General features: G+C 35.5%; 1 protein-coding gene across 15 annotated transcripts in view; it reads right to left on the bottom strand.

Moving 5' to 3' along the window:
- The window catches only part of epb41l2 (erythrocyte membrane protein band 4.1 like 2), a 93,311-nt gene that overhangs the window by 51,418 nt on the left and 23,258 nt on the right, over positions 1-18,635 (bottom strand). For all 15 annotated transcript variants that reach the window (XM_073816899.1, XM_073816902.1, XM_073816912.1 and 12 more), the window contains exons 2-5: positions 14,414-14,582; positions 12,558-12,953; positions 9,989-10,192; positions 529-633 (exon numbers count right to left, since the gene is read on the bottom strand). In XM_073816899.1, coding sequence (XP_073673000.1) covers positions 529-633; positions 9,989-10,192; positions 12,558-12,953; positions 14,414-14,569 — 861 coding nt within the window. In that variant the 5' untranslated portion in view covers positions 14,570-14,582. The remainder of the gene's footprint in view (positions 1-528; positions 634-9,988; positions 10,193-12,557; positions 12,954-14,413; positions 14,583-18,635) is intronic.

The following is an 18,635-nucleotide window of genomic DNA, read 5'->3' as shown; positions in this document are numbered from 1 at the left end:
TTTTTCCTTCTTGAATTAAGAATTTTTAGATATTTTGGCTGGAAACAAGACAAAAAAAAAAAATCTAAGAAAAGCATTTTATGCAGTGTTCTCGCCTAAATTTCGTTGCTTCTCTAATTAGATGTTTTAATCAGATTAGTTGTCAAGTCATGCAAATAAAATTCTCTTTCACTTGCCCCTTCAACAAAAAAAACTTGTCCCAGACAAGCATTAATGTCAAGCTCTGTTATAAACTTCAATTTATATGTTAATGTCAAGCCCTGGGTATCAGCACATCAGTAACACTGTTTGGTGTCAGTGTTCTGGAGGACATCTAGTGACCATGCGATCACACAGGATACACCACTTATCAACCATGTAAACCTGTCTCTGTTCCTCCCAGAGCATAATTTTAATAGAGTGCATGAATCATAGAGACTACGGTTATGATAGCATTCATTTATGTTTCTGGCCTGCATCTCGCAGATGCCTTTTTTTCAGCTAATGTGTGACAGTAGTCATATGACGTTGTCTGATGAGAGAACTCACCCTCTGCTCAGCGTTGTCTTTAAAGTTCAGGCCAAAGTAATCCTTCTCCATCAGATTCAGGTGCTCGCAGACTTGAAAAAACAGGTACTGGCCTTTCGCCCGTTTCTGGAGAGACAATGAGGAAAAGGAAAGATGTGAAAGATGTGACTTACAGCACAGACATACACCAACAAATCAAGCACAGATCATTCTATTGAGAGAGCAGCTTACTTTGATTATGGCTGTGTTTATTGTTTGGACTTAATATGACTAAGAAAGAACTGTGTTGTTGTTTTTTTTGTCATTTCTACAGTAGATTGTTTAAAAATGCAATGGTTGCCTCCAATTTAAACGGCTCTACCTGTAAAACACAAAATAAACATCTTGTTCATGTACTCATATTTTCATTCATTCTTGTCTCTTGCTTAAGGTGCAAAATAAATATTTTTAAAAAGCCTTTTTAAAATCAGCCCATTTGCTTGTGAAGCATCGACAATCAGAACCAGCCATGAAGAATCAAGATTGGTGCATTACTAAAAAGAAATGCATGGCTGTTCTGCTCAGTTGGCAGTTGTGGTGCTCCTTAAAAATCATTGGTTTTTTTGGGGTAAAAAAGTTCATTTCAAGCCCTGAACTAAATGGGTTCCAAAACAACACTGGACATGATCATAGACTTTCACAAAAAAAAAAAAAAAAAACAGTGGGACTTTGTTTTTCTTATAAATTCCATGGAAGGAGGACAATCAGGGTTGCAACAATAGGACTGTGAGTAAATGAGGACAGAAGTGTCATTTTTGGCTGGTATTTCAAGTATTCCTGTAAAAGCCTGCGCTGGCACTGGACTGAGTCTGAACGGTGACTGTGTGGAGTCTCAGAGTCGTTCTGAAGCGTCACACACAGACGCGTGGTCATAAAGAGCCTATTGGAGCCGCTGGACACCAGCAGACAGTCGGTTGATGTGTGTGTTTGTGTGTGACTCTTGAGGAATGAGAGGCTGCTTGGATCTCGTTCTCAGAGAGCTCCTCTTCAGACACCAGGAGCTTCCAGCATTAGTCACTGAGGAACATCTGAAGACAGAGAACAGCGCTGCATTCATCGTCTTGCTCCAGACCACCCTTTTCAAATGCTTATGCATAGTTTTTAACCAGTCAAGGTTTCTTGCACCAAAAATCTTTAAAGTAGTTATCCATCCACCTCTGTCCTATGCCTCATGATGCTCAAACAAGTCTTTTCACAACAATATTACATTTTACTGTAGTAATATTTATGCTATATTAGACCGTATTATGTAACATATATGGGTCATTCTACACAATTAGTTTGAAGTCAGATTTGGAAATGTTTTTAAAAGTATTTTTCCACAAATTTCGTATGTATGCAAATTGTATAATACCCACGGTACACATTTCGAGTAACTGCGCAGTTAATTCTCATATTGCATTTTCAGAAAGTTTTGGAATATTTGCCCTTTCATTAAATGTGTCACTACCGAAACAGTAAGATATCATTTAATAGGAAGGGTTATATTCTTCTTTGTAAATACTTTGTTTTATTAAAGATGTTTTCAGAGATAAAATCAATAATAACAATTTCAACAATAATTCAAGTGTAATTTATGAGATTTGTTGTATTTTGAATCCTATTTTTCTATGTAAAAAGCAAAATGTTGATCATACTGATTTCAAACCTAAGGATTCATTAGTTTGAATATACAGACTGAACCAAAAACTATCATAACATCTTAGCTGATAATTCAGTATACTTTATTTTTAACAAAACATTCCATTTCAGTCGTACGAAAATTTTGCACTATATTGTTTGCATGGTAAAGTAAGTGTGCCCTTACTTGTATATTGTATTTTTCATTTTTATATATTATGTGTTTAATTGTTTTTATTCGTATTTTTTAAATTCTACCTTTTGTATTTAATGTTACTTTTTGTACTTAATGTTACTTTTTGTATTTAATGTTACTTTTTATATTTAATGTTACTTTTTGTACTTAATGTTACTTTTTGTATTTAATGCCACTTTTTGTATTTAATGTTACTTTTTGTACTTAATGTTACTTTTTGTATTTAATGTTACTTGTATGCACCATGGGTCTGAGAGTAACGCAATTTCAATTCTCTGTATGTCCAGTACATGTAGCAGAACTGACAATAAAGTTGACTTTGACTTTTAGTAGTGACAGTAATGTTTTGGTAGCGACATCATTACATTACAGAATTTTAACTCTGATGCTAAAACACTACTAAAACATTAAAATACAAAAAAATTGCATAACTGTAAAGAAAAAAAAACTTAAAAAATCAAAAAGATATTAAAAAAAAAACTGAAAAAAGTAGAAATTCATAATTCATAAGTAGAAATTTAGGGGTTAGGGTTCGGGGCAGCCACCTCCCAACTGAAAGTAACCACTGAATGATGATTTTATATGCATTAAGCTTACTGATATTTAAAATAGTATTGTGGGTTTCAAAAGAGAGTAGAACGATCTTAGTAAACATCTAAGATTTAGATTAAATGGTTTTAAATGTGTTTTTAGTTGTGGGACAGCAGTTTGCACCAATTCTGTAGAAAGGCCCACGTATGTTGTGAATGAAAAATGTTCCATCTTTATATTGAAGATTGATGTCATTTTGACAAATTACAAACAGTACTTCTCTGGTTTTACATTGCAGTAACACTGGGATCAGAAAAAAACAATTGAATGAGTTTTTGGGAAGAAAATAAAAAAACTTTTATTGTATTCCAGTGAATTATTTGTAGCATGTGTTCATTAAACTGGGAAAATAGACTATGAGAGTTTAGGATCTGTTGTCTTTTACAAACATGTCAGTCAAACTGACAGATAAGGATTATTTTTAGTGCAACACTATTATTTAAAATGATTCGCCTCAGACCTTATAAGATCCTTTAGCTGTTGATTCAACATAAAGCAGTCTGAAAAAAGATGCCATTTGTGCTTACTGTATCTTTAAGACTCAGAGAGTATGTTTACATGAATATTATGACTGCTTTATGATTTGATTGTTGTGTTTCCAGTTTGTTTTCAGTGACAGTTTTGAATACAAAAGAGCAGGGTTTGTTTTTCATTTCTTCAACATGAAGCGGTCTGAAATCAGACTTTATCTCCATAAACTCCCTGTCGTCAGACACTTCTGCTTATGGAATAAATTAGAAATGGCTGACAGCAACATCTGATGCTGCATCCATGCCAGGTGTCAGCGCAAGTCTCATATCAACTACACGCACATAAACAAAAACACAGAGAGCGTCTTAATCGGTCTGGTTATAACATTACACACAAAACACCATAAGCTGCTGTTATGGATGCAATTACACAAACTAATCCCAGCGTTCACTCGCAGCAGATTTACTGATGAGTGATCAGCCGTTACGCTCCGTAAACGCTACAGATGCTGCTTCCACACAGCTAATGGATTTCAGTTTGCGGTGGATCAATAGTGGCTGTTCCTGCATTAGAGAAAGTGCATTAGGTGAACGGCGAGAGTAAACACACACTAGCGTCTCACACACATCACGGCTCTCTGATGATAACGTGTTGATGGTCACAGAAAGCCACAGGTGCTCACGGGTGGAGACGGGCGTCCATGGTGTCGGCACAACGGCTCTGAGCACAACAAACCAGAATCTGTCAACCGGTTGCTCAACACTATGGCAAGCCATTTTAGCCTAAAATATACTGTGTGTTACTCGTCGTAATTGCATTTTTACTAGTAACAATTCAATTAGAGAGCTCTATAATTCAATTCCTACTAGTAACAATGCCAATTAAAGATCTCTAAATCAATTTTTACTAGTTACAGTTACAATTAGACAGCTCTATAATTCAATTCTTACTAGTAACAATTCCAATTACAGAGATTTCTAATTTAATTCTTACTAGTAACAATTCCAATTAGAGAGCTCTACAAATTCATTTTTACTAGTCATATGTCTCCATTGACTTCTATTCATTTTAAATTACAGAGCTCTACAGCATAATTTTTACTAGAAAGAATTACAATTAGAGAGCTCTCTAAATACATTTTTACTAGTTGTAATTCCAATTGAAGAGCTCTCTAATTTTTAACTGTTATAACTGTTATAACTGTTACCAGTTTTAACTAGTAAGAACTGAATTAGAGAGCTCTTTAATTCAATTATGGAGCTCTGCAATTAAACATATCTTTAATGTGTTTTTTTTACTAGTAAAAATTGATTTATAGAGCTCTGTAATTGCATTTTTACGATCAATAATTAAATTAGAGAACTCTCTAATCTGAATTGTTACTAGTAAAAACTGATTTAGAGAGCTCTCTAATTGGAATAATTGCTAGTAAATATTGATTTAGAGAGCTCTCTAACTTTAATTGTTACTAGTAAGAATTCAGTTGTAGAGCTCTCTAATTGGAATTGTTACTAGTAGGAATTATATTATAGAGCTCCCTAATTGAATTGTTACTAGTAAAAATGCAATTGCAACGAGTAACACTTAGTATATTTTAGGCTAAAACGGCTTGCCATACAACACACACACATGAGGAGAGCATCAATGTCAGATGATCCTGATCTAGAGTAAAGGAAGTGACTGTGGTAATGATTTCAACACAGTAAAGTGTGGTTGGCCATTAAACTTTGACAACCAGGATGATGAGGATATATGGATGAACATGGAAATAAAGTGCAGGAGATGTCTGACTACACTCTAGGGGAGAATAAAAACTCAGTTTGGAAGCATGTGCACTAAACAGTCAAATTTGCAAATAATGATGTCAAAATGTTTTTCTTGGTGAGTCATTGTGTAAACTAAGCTGTCAGTTCTATCTAAATGCTTAGTCTGTAAATACAATGCAATTTAATGATTGAGAGGTGAACAAACAAACATTCCTCAAAAGATCCTGATGCTTAGATTTGGGACTAACTGATTTTTCTACAAAATGATTCATGAGAATTAAGTAAAGACAAGTTGCTTCGGTTGAGCACGTGTTCATCTGGAAATATTGATCATGTTATTCTTACATCTACTTGATAAAAATCAAGTTTTAAAAGCAAAAAGACATGTGGAGCACCAGCCGAAGGTGGTGTACAATTACACTACAAGAGCTTTTACCTGGGTTCGTACAGATACTGTGAAATAAAATTCCAAAATTCCTAGAGATCTCACTTATCACTTATCTTCCATTTCAAATTCTAAACAATGAGAAATAGATAAAAATATACTAATAAAAAATGGCTAAAATAATGTGAAGAATTACAAAGTATACACACTTTTACTATAGTAAAAACATTTTTTTTTTTATATTTGTGTTTGTGTATATTCTTTATCTTTTTTTTTTTGTATTTTTAACTGCTCTGTATTTATTTATTGATTTGTTCTGAAACAAATGATTCACAAACTCACACCAAAGACCTGATCTAAATCAAATGATTGGTGATCCGCACTCTGAAGCAAACTATTTGCGAACCTGCTCCAAAGTTCTGATTTAAATCAAATGATTCACGCTCTGAAGTTTTGATCCAAATATGATGTGATTTAAATCCGGACTTCAAACCACAAATCATTTGATTTGAATCATTCAATGCTCTAAATGATTCATAAACCTGTTCCAATCTAACTCAAATGACTCACACTCCACACTCCAAAGTTTAGATCTAAATTCAATCTGATTTAGATTGGTACTTCAAATCATGCATCATGAATCATTTGATTTAAATCATTCAATTCGCCAAATAATTCACAAACCCGTTCTGTTCCAAACCAAATGATTTGTGATATGTGCTCCGAAGTCCCAAACTGAATTAAATGATTCGCAATGTGCAAAGTTCCAATCTAAATCAAATGATTTGTGATACATGATTTGAAGTCCCGATCTGAAACAAATTTGATTGGAGTGCTTCGAAGTGAAGTTGAAATTCGAAAATGAATGACTCTTTCAATTTGACCTGGTTTCTGCAAGTGAATCGCTCGAAACGAATGATCAAAGTCACAAGTTTAAATCAATCAGAGGGGTTCCAGCATAAATGACTCAATTAATTTAGTTCATCTGTTTGATTGTTTTCTGACATTAACTGAAAAAAGCGAAAAAGGTATGATTTTTTTTTTTAATTACATGAACTTTGCGTGAAAAAATGTGTACAACGACAAAATTAAACACTTATTTCATAGATGCACTGTCTTTCAATAATTCAAGCACTCTTCAAGTACCTTTTCAGGAATATTGCTATTTTCAAGGGTTTTTAAATTTCAAAAAAGTCTAATACACTGTAAGCACCTTGTACGAACCCTGTTTTACTTGATAAGAAACTCAGTAGGCATGAAATAGAATGAGTGTGACAGGTTTAGATCATGTTGATCATTTAGAGGCCTTAGAAATCTGCCCATCGAATCTGATACAGTAGACTTCAAGAATCATGCAGTCATGTATTAGGGAGGAGCTGTGTGTGCTGTTGTTAGTCATGTACAGCACTGCACACTTCATAGTGAATGATGTGTTGGATTATTAAAAGCAAATGCCCAGCAGCAACAAGATCACATGCTCCAAGAGACATGAATGAGAAGAATCTCTAAGAAAAGAAAAGAAACCAATGGATCTGAGAGAGCGAATGAATGACAATCAAAGCCTAAAAGAACCTGATGAAAGAAAGATGATGAATGAGAACAAAAGAAGGAAATCTAACTGCAGACTCAATAATAGCATGAATAAATGTGATTGTAAAGTTATGGAGATGTTTGAGCAGGGTTTACATGGGATCAGTGACGTACAGGAGAAACCGCAGAGTGATTGTGAATGAACGTCCTGAAGCATTAGCGTCAAACACAGCTGAGGCCTCATGTTATTCAATATAAAGCACCGCTTTGAAACACTTCCTAACATCCGAATTCTGCTTCCACGAAACACACGCAGCGACAGGATCTCTGCACTTACAGAATTTAAAACATAATGGCACATGCATCCTGCTCTTATATAGGTCACTGCGCTCTGATTGGCTGAGAGCTCCTGTCAATCATCTATCAGAGACACAAATCCCTCCTGCTATCAGGACAGAAACACACAAGTACAGATGAAGCGGCGGTGTTTCTCCCAACATCCATGTGGGCTTGTTCATCGGAGCTGAGTGCCCTCATTGTCCCCACCGTCCCCATAAAGCGTCACGTCTGGAATGCTTTGTGTGAAGCTGTGGCTTATGCGTCCGGGCGACCCGGAGACAGTGGCGCTCATCTCTGAGCAAATATGCAACCGTCTCGTGCATGAATACACCAGGACAATAGCGCTTAGCGATGCCTCAGCACTTTCCGGTGACGGGACAAAGCCCAGGCTGTTGAGAGCTCAAAGAGCGGCCGGGAATGAGAGCGCAGCCCATCACATCCCAACACACCTGCACTGCTTTTCACTTCAGCATCAGACTAGAGTTTCTCCTGGTTTGGACGATTACATTTACTGTAATTACATGTGAAGCATATGGGTAGCAAAATTTTATTTGAAATGTAATATGCACGGGAAACAAGTGTAGATTTGCACTGTTTGTTTGCTTATGTGCATCAATCAGAGTGTAAACGGTGAGATATTTGGTTACCGGGGAATATTGACCTATTGTGAGTCTTGTTGCCAAGCCCCGCCTTGATGTAATGATTGACAGGTCAGGGGCGTGGTGATCATCTCAGAATGCATTTTCAAATCCACATTGACTTAAACTACATTCATCACGGTTTTTAATGAAAATGCAACTGAAACATCTTATAATGTAGTGTCAATGCATAAAAAAAAAAGACATTTTATTGCATTTTGCTACAATTATCAAACAATACTGTGATGAAAATGCAATTCCTAATATCCTATCCGTAAGTCTAAAAGCATTTAGGAAAAACTGCATTTAAATGATAATTTTGCTACAGTTTGTGCTTGGACATGTAAAACATCTAATCAATTTGCATGATACATTTTCATTTTGCAACTCATACAGTGTTAAGATATGTTTTTGATTTGCATTTTAAAACTAGTGCAGGAAAAGGCAAATGTAAATTGTTTAATTGAATTTTCATTTTCACTAAATGTTGCACATATGTACAGGAAAATGAAAATTTAAATACAGAAATACATTGCCATTTTGCATATTAGATTTAAAATTGAATTTCGCTACCCACAGTTCACAGAGCGCACGTCTTTAACACTTTCTTTACATACCATTTAATATACATTTGATATTATTCTAATATACAATCATTGATTTTTTTTAATGTGTAATAATTATACATTTTATAAACATTATGTTTTCAAATGGTCCTGTGTGTATTTGTGTTGTGTAAAGACAACTGGCGCTGTGTAAAGGCACATATGCATTGTGTGTTTGTGTGTTTTTAAAGTGTTGAGTCTTGCAGCCAATCGCAGACATGAATGTAACATGAATGCATGACCAATCAGAGGCGTTTAGGTTAGTTTAGTTTAGGAATCCACTCAATACCACTCAAAATGCTTGTTCTACACGCATGCAAATCTCAAAGCCTTTCATCTTGGTGAGTTTGCACATTAACAGTTATTATGAAAGAGGAAGTAGGAAATGTCCATCATTATTGAGTATGAGCCATAACATACTACTGTTATTTTAGTATCATTATGGCCCTATGAAATTTTTTTTTTTTTTTTTTTTTTCCGGATTCAGTTTTCTCCCGTTTCGATTTTTCTGAACTTGTTTTTAATAGTTAAATTAAATTGTATAAATCAAAAAGCATGTCTAAATAATTATCATGACACTTATGCAATTTAACATCATTTTTTAAAAGTTTAAAAAAAATTATATGTTTAAGGCCCTATGATTTTTTTTCTCACCTTATGTTTTATTGTTACCAAATTCTGTGTTTTAGCATGTCTAACTATTTGAATGCATAAAAACAACTTTTATCTATTCTTACAATAGCCTTTAGCACACCCAGCGAAATATCGTCTAATTCTCATTATCGTTAATATCGAGATATTCTTTTTTTGTCAATATCACACACCCCTATTCCATACTCTTTCTTTTTTCCATACTTTTCGCAGACCTTGAAATTATTAAAATCAAATTCCATACTTTTCCAAACTTTGATACATGCATGAGAAACACATCAGTATGTTTCTGGTGACACGACACACAGCACAAAAGGCCTTCATTCACAGTGAGCGCATTTACCCTGCTGACAGATGTAGTTATAGAGAGGTGTGCGTGTCAGATCTCACCTGCGCTGATTATCACACTATATATAGACACAAATCCAACCAACACACACATATCGTCATCTACACAGCAGGATTATTGTCATCCTGAATTATCATAAAATAAACAGCAGTAAAACACAGACAGGCTGATCACAATCAGACCACAAACATGAGTTAGGACAGGAAATGGAGTCAAACTCATGCAAGTCTAACTAGCTTATTTTCTGTGAGGCAGAATGACTTTATCATGCTGCTGCTGTGCACAGTCGAATATGTCTTACCTCCACCTCGCAAGAGAACTGGCTGCCGTCCAGCAGGGTCACGTGACACACCACCATCTTCATCTTCTTGTTGAGTTTGAGTGCTGACAGCACACTCGTCTCCTGCTGGATCACTTGCTCTTCCTCTGTCTTCTCCTCCTCTTGCTCCTTCTGCTCCTCGCTCTCCTTTACCTCCGATTCGCCCTCTTTCTCCTCTCGCACAGGCTGCGGACACACAAACACACACCCTTTGGGTTAACACAAACACTCGCGAGCTCTGGTGTTTTCCAGCGGAGCGGATGGCTGCTGGATGAAGTCACTGGGCGGATGCTGAAGGAGCAGACAGATGACTGATGGTGTTTGGCTGAGGCGTGTGGCGTGAGGAAGCGTTTATTCTGATGGCACGAGCGCGTCTGGAGTCCTACGCCGTGTTCGGCGTCTGATCTGGATTACAGATTGCAGGTTTATCTGAGGTTACGATGCTTGAACGATCTGAATGACGAGCTCTGGTGTGTCTCAGGACTGCAGCAGTCTGGCCTGTGTGCATACGATATGTACGATACCTTGGAAAATACTGATATTCGATACTATTTTTAAAATGTAAGTTCTAATACTTTTGCATAAATACTAAATACTTCATAAAAAGTATATTAAATATTTTACACAATACCTATGACCTATCATCACTTGCAAGAGTTCAACCCTCCTGCATATGGAAGGAAGAGCTTTAAATATACAGTCAAGCCCGAAATTATTCATACCCCTGATGAATGGGCAAAAATACCAGTGGAGACATGCAAAAAGATGGTCAGCAATTATAGGAAGCGTTTGATTGCTGTAATCGCCAATAAAGGCTTTTCTATTGATTATTGAGAAGGGTATGAATAATTTTGGACATGTCACAATCATTTTTTCCACAATGATGCCTCTTGTACATCGTCTTATTATCTTCTGGGAGTCGTCTGTGTCATTTCTAATAAAAAAAAAAAAAAAACTTGTTGAATAAAAGTAACTGAGTCATAATTTGCCAGGGGTATGAATAATTTTGGGCTTGACTGTATATGATGACATATTTACAATCACTTCTCAGTGTGTATCTAGTTGAATGGAGAGTTGAAGCTGAATCAGGTGAGCTGACTGGGGTTAAGGGTGTGACGACACACACAGAGCATCACCACACTGCATCTGTTCAAACAAAACCCTTTATGAGAAAGTGTACAGAGCACTGAGCTGTTTACCTTGAATTCATCCCCTGCAAACGAGCACTGCATGCACATCAGGATGATAATTATTGATTTTAATTAAAACATTATGAAAATATGACATTGCTTGATCATAATGCATCCATGTTTTCAAAGATAAAAGGAATATAATTGTTTAAATAATCCAGTCAATGTCAGGTATTATCATCTGAGCTGCAAGTATTGTTAAAAATAAAATATTGTTAAAAATTGTTTAAATTAATATACTTTTAATATAATTTAGCATTTTGACATATGTGACCCTGGACCACAAAAGCATCTCAAAAGTCTTAAGTTGCGCAGAGGTATTTTTGTAGCAATAGCCAAAAATACATTGTATGGGTCAAAATGATTGATTTTTCTTTTATGCCAAAAACCATTAGGATATCAAGCAAAGACCATGTTCCATTAAGATATTTTGTAAATTTCATCCCATAAATATATCAAAACTTAATTTTTGATTAGTAATATGCATTGCACAGAACTTCATTTGAAAAACTTTAAAGGCGACTTTCTCAGTGTTTAAATTTATTTGCACCCTCAGATTCCAGATTCTCAAATAGTTGTATCTTGGCCAAATATTGTCCTATCCTAACAAACCATACATCAATGGAAAGCCTATTTATAAGCTGTCAGATTATATAAAAATCTTAATGTAAAAATTTATGGCTGACTTTGTGTCCAGGATCACATACAAAAAGTTATCTGCATCTAAAAAGTGAGAGTGATTAAAATTAATGAACACACTTGATCCAGTTCATCTGACTGATTCAGTCCATGATTTAGACAAATGTCTCTCCCAAGTTTAATCAAGTGATTCATTCAAGCGTATACTAGCTTTTAAAAGTTTGGGGTTGGTAAGATTCTTTAACATCTCTTCTGCTCACCAAGGCTGCATTTATTTGATCAAAAATATAGTAAAACAGTGAAATATTACAATTTAAAATAGTTTTCTATGTGAATATATTTTAAAATGTAATTGATTCCTGTGAATTTTCAGCATAATAACTCTAGCCTTCAGTGTCACATGATCCTTCAGAAATCATTCTAATATGCTGATCTGCTGCTGTTCAAGAAACATTTCTGACTATTACCAATGTTGAAAACAGTTGTGCAGACCAATATTTTTATGGAAACGGTGATACATTTGTTTTCTGGGACTCTTTAATGAACAAAAAGCTCAGAAGAACAACATTTATTTGCAATAGAATTTGTCTTTACTGTAACTTTTGATCAATTTAATGCATCCTTGATGAATAAAAGCAAGCATTGATTTCTTTAGAAAAAATAGAAATGATTAAGCGCTGGTAGTGTATATACACAGACATACTCATCCATGTTTCTCTCACCTGTGTGTCAGCACTGCCGATAGACTTCTCCTCCTCTTTCTCCTTCTCCTCCACCTGCACCTCCTCTGCTCTGCTCTCCTCTCTCACCTCCTTCACCTCTTTCACCTCCTCCGTCTGCTCTGTGCTCGCGGTCGCTGCGCCTCCTCCGTCCGTCTCCTCTTTCGGCTGGCTCGCCTCCTCGTGCTCCTCTTTCACGGCCTCCACGCTCTCCTGCTTGGCCGGCGCTGTGCTCTCTGGCTTGTCTTGGCTCAGTGATTTCTGTCGTTTAAGCCATGGAGGCAGGAAGCGGGAGATGCCCTTGTCTTTCTTCTGGCCGCCGGCAGCAGGAGGACTGCTGGGCTCAGGAGACGCAGACTCTTCCGGATCGCTCTTCGCCTCTGCGCTCTGGCTCTCCTCCTGCTCAGGAGGAAACATGCACAATTCTAGAGTTTAATTGATTCTTAAAGCAGCAAAATTGACCATAAGCACAGAGCGTTCTATAGAACTTCTGCATAATGATAAGCAGCTCGTGAACTTCCGCTGAAGCTCATTTTATGTGTGCTATATATACACTCTTGAGACTCCTCTACTGCTCAGAAACTGAGAAAAATAATAACTGCAACATCATAAATAATGATAGCAGCATGAACATTCAGTTTCATATTATTTAACAATATATAATTTAAATCCCAGGAGAGTACCTGCATAGTTGTGCATTTAAATGCTGACAGCTAAACACTATCATGACGCATTTAGGCTAACGTTAGTTCTTAATTGTATTCTTGATCATCAGTAACTTGCCGTCATAGTCATGAATGCATTTTTAAAATCTTGTAATATTTTAAAGCCTTTATTGTTTTTCAAAAAATAAACTTCAAAGACTCACTTTTCATTCAAAAAAGTATTTTCACGGAAAACAACATCTTTTTAAGATTAAAATGACATGAAATGACCCATATAACCAGAAGATGGCAGCAGAGGATCAATCATCGGCTGCAGCTACCATTTCAACTCTCTTGTTTTTTTTTTTCACGAATTGCTTTCTGATCTATTATGAAATTACTAGTATAATAACTTGTAGCAGTTTTACCGCACTTAAGTATATAGTATAGCAAGAGCAGAAAGTCATTAAAATAAATAAGCTCAGACACAAACAGCCTATAAGGGTGAATTATTTAAATACTTATATATAGTTCACTACAAATTCAATAAGTTAAATATTAATGGTATAATAATTAATTAATGCACTCAATATGAATTTTAAATATTTTATATAATTTAATAACTTGAATATCTTGAAGTGTAAAAGCTATTAAATAGCCTATATTTACTCAACACAAACTTGTTACTGCTGTAGTTTTGTTACTCTGAATTTAGTCTGAATCATTTAATGCACAGCTCTTTTTTTGACATCAGCTTGTCAAATGTTTAATCTGGTTATTGCTGTCAATCATAGCAATGACTCGCACACATTTAGCCGATTTACTCGCGTATTTTTTTTAAACTGGCATTTGACATTTTTGAAACGGTTTACATGGACGTTTGGTCCTCTTAGACAAACAAAACTTTTCTTCAATTGTGAATTGATTGTGTAGAGAAAAGATGGCATATGGTCAATTCCAAGACACTTTCCTTGAAAAAACTGACTTGTACAGTACCTGATTGCCAATGTATCTTAATGAAATGATAATAAATTTAAATCAAGACAGAAACTGAATAAAATGGCAAGTGTGAGAATCAAATCCAAATCAAATTGTGATGCTCTAATACAGTATTTATTAGAAATACAATGTGACCTGAATCTGAACTGATATCAATTTATGTTCTCTAAACAGCCAATCGGAGCACAGTATGCAGATGAGTCATGTCAGCTCTACCTGTGGTTGGTCGGCACTGGCCGAGGAGGGCTGGTCGGCGCTGTCAGCGGCTTTGTCAGGCTGGTCTGTCTGCTGAGACTCAGTCTGCTGCTGAACTTCAGGAACCTTCTCCGGTTCCTTCTTTACGTCTGTCTCTGATCCCACCTCTGTCGTCATCACGCCCGGCACACTAACAGACACAAAAACACCACATGAGTCCTCCTCAGGGACAAAAACTCCTGAAAACACACTTGGACTCAGAGCATTCTCTGAACTGAACTACAAATACTAGTAGTATTATAGCATTTGCCTCTCAGTTACTAATAATAAATCAAATGCTGTAATATTTTCATATACACTGCCGCTCAAAAGGACTTTTCTGCTCATCAAGGCTGTTTATTTGATTAAAAATACAGAAAAAAACCAGTAATATTGTGAAATGTTAATGCAATTTAAAATAGTGGTTTTCTATTTTAATATACTTTAAAATATATTTTATTCCTGAGATGCAAAGCTGAATTTTCAGCATCATTACTCCAGTATTCAGTGTCACATGATCCTTCAGAAATCATTCCAATATACTGATTTATTATCAGTGTTGGAAACAGTTGTGCTGCTTAATATTTTTATTTATTTTTTTACTTTTTGTAACAATAAACACCTTGTTCAAAGTTTGGGGTTAGTATACATTTTTTCTTTCATTCTCTCTTTGAAAGAAATTATTTTTTTCAGCAGGGATGTGTTAAATTTAAAAAATTGTTCAAAAAAAAAAGATTTAAAAAAAGTAAAAGTAAAGACTTCTGTTAGAAAATGTTTAGAAAAGATTTCTATTTTGAATAAATGCTATTCTTTTTAACTTTTTATTCATCAAATAATCCTGAAAAAGTTAATATATATATATATTAAGCAGCACATCAGTTTCCAACATTGATAATAAAAGTAATAAATCAGTATATTAGAATGACTGATGAAATTCAGCTTTGCATCACAGAAATAAACCATTTAAAAATAAAAGTTTTTGTTTAATATTTCATAATTTTACTTTGATCAAATCAATGGAACTTTAATGAGCATAAGAAACTTAAAATAAAAAAGTAATCATCTGACATCTATCAGCCCAACAAGAAAAACATATCAGCTAATACTGAAGAATCACCATTTTAGAAACAAATGCTTATTTCCAGATCCTTGTTGTCTAATTGTTATGATTATTAAAATGCATCTGACACAGCTGTGTTATTATTGGATGTGTCTGCAAAAATGTGGCTGTATGAGTATGGCCCTATGATTTCCACAATACAGAAAACACAAAGGGAATCCGGTCATAAGAATGGAATTCACAATACAGCATGGAATGTCATGATGATATGAACTAGCGACTGTGAATATTAAATCTCAAAAACACTGCTATTTGTTATAAAGTCTGGCTGTTCTGTGTGTCTCTGTGTGAATGAGGGCTTCAGCCTTTTCTTTTAATTAAACAATAAATCTGTTATGCAGAATTTAGTTTGATGAAAAAGAAAAAGACCCTATAATTGTTAAAGTGCTAAGAAATGATTAAACTGTTAAAGTTTTATGAACTCAATGGATTAAATACTTTTTGATAATTTAATTTAAAATAAACAATTATATGGACTCTAGAAAAATTAAAATGGAAAACAAAATTTGTGAAAAATAAAACTGGAAAATAAAATGGGTTATATAGAGAGATAGATAGAGAGAGAGATAGAGAGAGAGATAGAGAGAGATAGAGAGAGAGATAGAGAGAGAGATACAGAGAGAGAGATACAGAGAGATAGAGAGAGAGATAGAGAGAGAGAGATAGAGAGAGAGAGAGAGATAGAGATAGAGAGAGAGAGATAGAGAGATAGAGAGATGGATAGATGGATAGATGGATAGATATAGATATAGAAATATATATATTTTTTACTTTTAACAAATTGTAAAATTGTTCATTATTTAAATTAGTCATTTTTTAATTAATATTTTATTTGATTATTTATTTTAACCATTAAAACAGAATTAAAGAATTTATTTTAAAACATTATCAGCACTGAGAAACATTTAGCATGTTTATTAAGGTGCAGTAGCACTTTAAAAAAAACAATGTTTATTATTTCTGAGAGCAGACAGTGTGTCTAAAAACTCCAATGCCATGAAAAAAAATAAAAAATAATACCCATCATCAAGTGGCGGAGTCTGAGACTGTGAGAGCCAGAGAATCAGTGAAGAATGAAAAGCATCAAAACACTCTTTCATGTTGAATAAAGTGAGCCGTCAAACCCCACCATGAGCAAACACACTACTGAGTGAGTGTGTATATGTGTATGTGTCTGTCTGAGCTCCACTGACACACAACACAAGCTGAACAAACACCCTCAACGCAGCGTTCCTGAGACGACCCATGATTCACTGCAGGAACATCAGCAGCTGCTGACAGACCAATCAGCTGCCAGCTCGATGACATCAGCAACACTCAAACCAGCCAATAACTCACATCCTCCACATTCAAAACATGACACACTATTCTGCAGGTCAGTGTGTGAAAAACATCTGGAGATCCTGTCTTGGGCCACTTATTCAACACTAGAATGTCAGTAGAGACTTGAGTCAGGATGAGCATCATAATTAATGTCACATGGAAGAAAGCACAGAAAGATCCTAAATCACATGACAATCTACAATGTTTTTAGGAAGTTTTTGTTTCAGTATGTTTGTAAACAACAGATCCAGACTCCTGTCCATTGAACACACTGTATTTCAGTCCCTTACAGACATATTTTCACTCCAGCACCAGTGTTGTTTGCGTCAACGATGACGAAATCATTTCGTTGACGCCACTTTTTTCATGACGATAACGAGAGGATGACGAGGTAAAAACGGCTCGTTGATAACTAAAACATGACGAGACGTGTGTGAGTTTTCGTTGACGAGACGAGAATAGACGAAAATGTTAGTGGGTGGTCCGTCAGACGTTTAAAATGCATGACATTTCTGCTTATTGTGCATGCCAATCAAAACCTAAAAAGTATCTGCCGCTATGGCAAGCCGTATTAGCATTAAATACTCTTTGCCATACTAGTATGGCAAGCCGTTTTAGCATTCTATCCATGTTTGGTTACTCCCACCACCTGGTGTGCAGCGCACAACGCTCAACACGTCACATTGTTGTCACTCAGACAGACAGACAATTAACCATGATGGGTGGTCGCAAACGGCGAGAGGACCTATGGGTGTGTTTCAAATATGTCTTTTATGTCTAAAACCATTCCTTCATTATTGTAATTATTGGTGAAAATAGTCGATCCGGAAGCTCACATTGTATTGAACTATAGATCTGCTATTTTCACAACTTATAAGTGACACTACCCAACAGCAAAATACTTACTGACCTACAATAATTTGTTAAAAGACTACTTTTTCCCCCTTTTTTTGACTAAAACTAGTCTAAAACCTTTTTGACTTTTCGTCGACTAAATTTGGACTAAAACTAATAAGCATTTTAGTCCAAAAGACTAAGACTAAATCTAAGATGGTTGTCAAAAACAACACTGTCCAGCACTCTCCTAAATCAGATCTACTGCACACTAGGGCTGTGCAATTAAGTTTCGATTTCGGCTTTCCGCTCTTTTGCTATCTTTAAATGAATCACTAATATAAAAAGTTTTGGACCCAGTCATAATCATGTTAAATAATCATGATAACAATATTGACCAAAATAATGGTGATTATGATTTTTGCCAAAATCGAGCAGCCCTACTGCACACGTGTGCTTGAGTCAATCACACACACAAATACATATCTGAGGTTCATCAGGACGCTCATGAGCACAACGTTCCCCTTAAGATGGGCTGAAAGAGAAGAACTGAGGGATTTCTGGGAGTTTCACAGCTGTTACAACACACAGAAGAGACGTCCAGCTGACCATCGGCCAGGGGAAAACCACTGACGAAAGCACACAACCAGAACTACAGCAAACGCACTGGGAGAAAGAGAAAGTATGTGTGACATCATCATCATCATCCTCCTCTAACACACATGTGTGACCTGAGCGTGTGTAGGAGCAGCTAATGGGTCAAAACATACATGTAAACATTGAACATCACACTCACACTCACACACACTACTGAGAGTCTAAGCTCATGATTTAATTTCAAAAGAAATTAATGCTTTTATTCATTAAGGACACATTAAATTGACCAAAAGTAACAGTGAAGATATTGATATTTCTATTCATCTGTGA

Source organism: Garra rufa, chromosome 13, assembly GCF_049309525.1.
Source record: "Garra rufa chromosome 13, GarRuf1.0, whole genome shotgun sequence".
In the NCBI taxonomy this organism is placed as follows: Eukaryota; Metazoa; Chordata; class Actinopteri; order Cypriniformes; family Cyprinidae; genus Garra; species Garra rufa.
The sequence above is the reverse complement of the archived record's forward strand: the minus strand, read 5'-3'. Positions and strand labels throughout refer to the sequence as shown.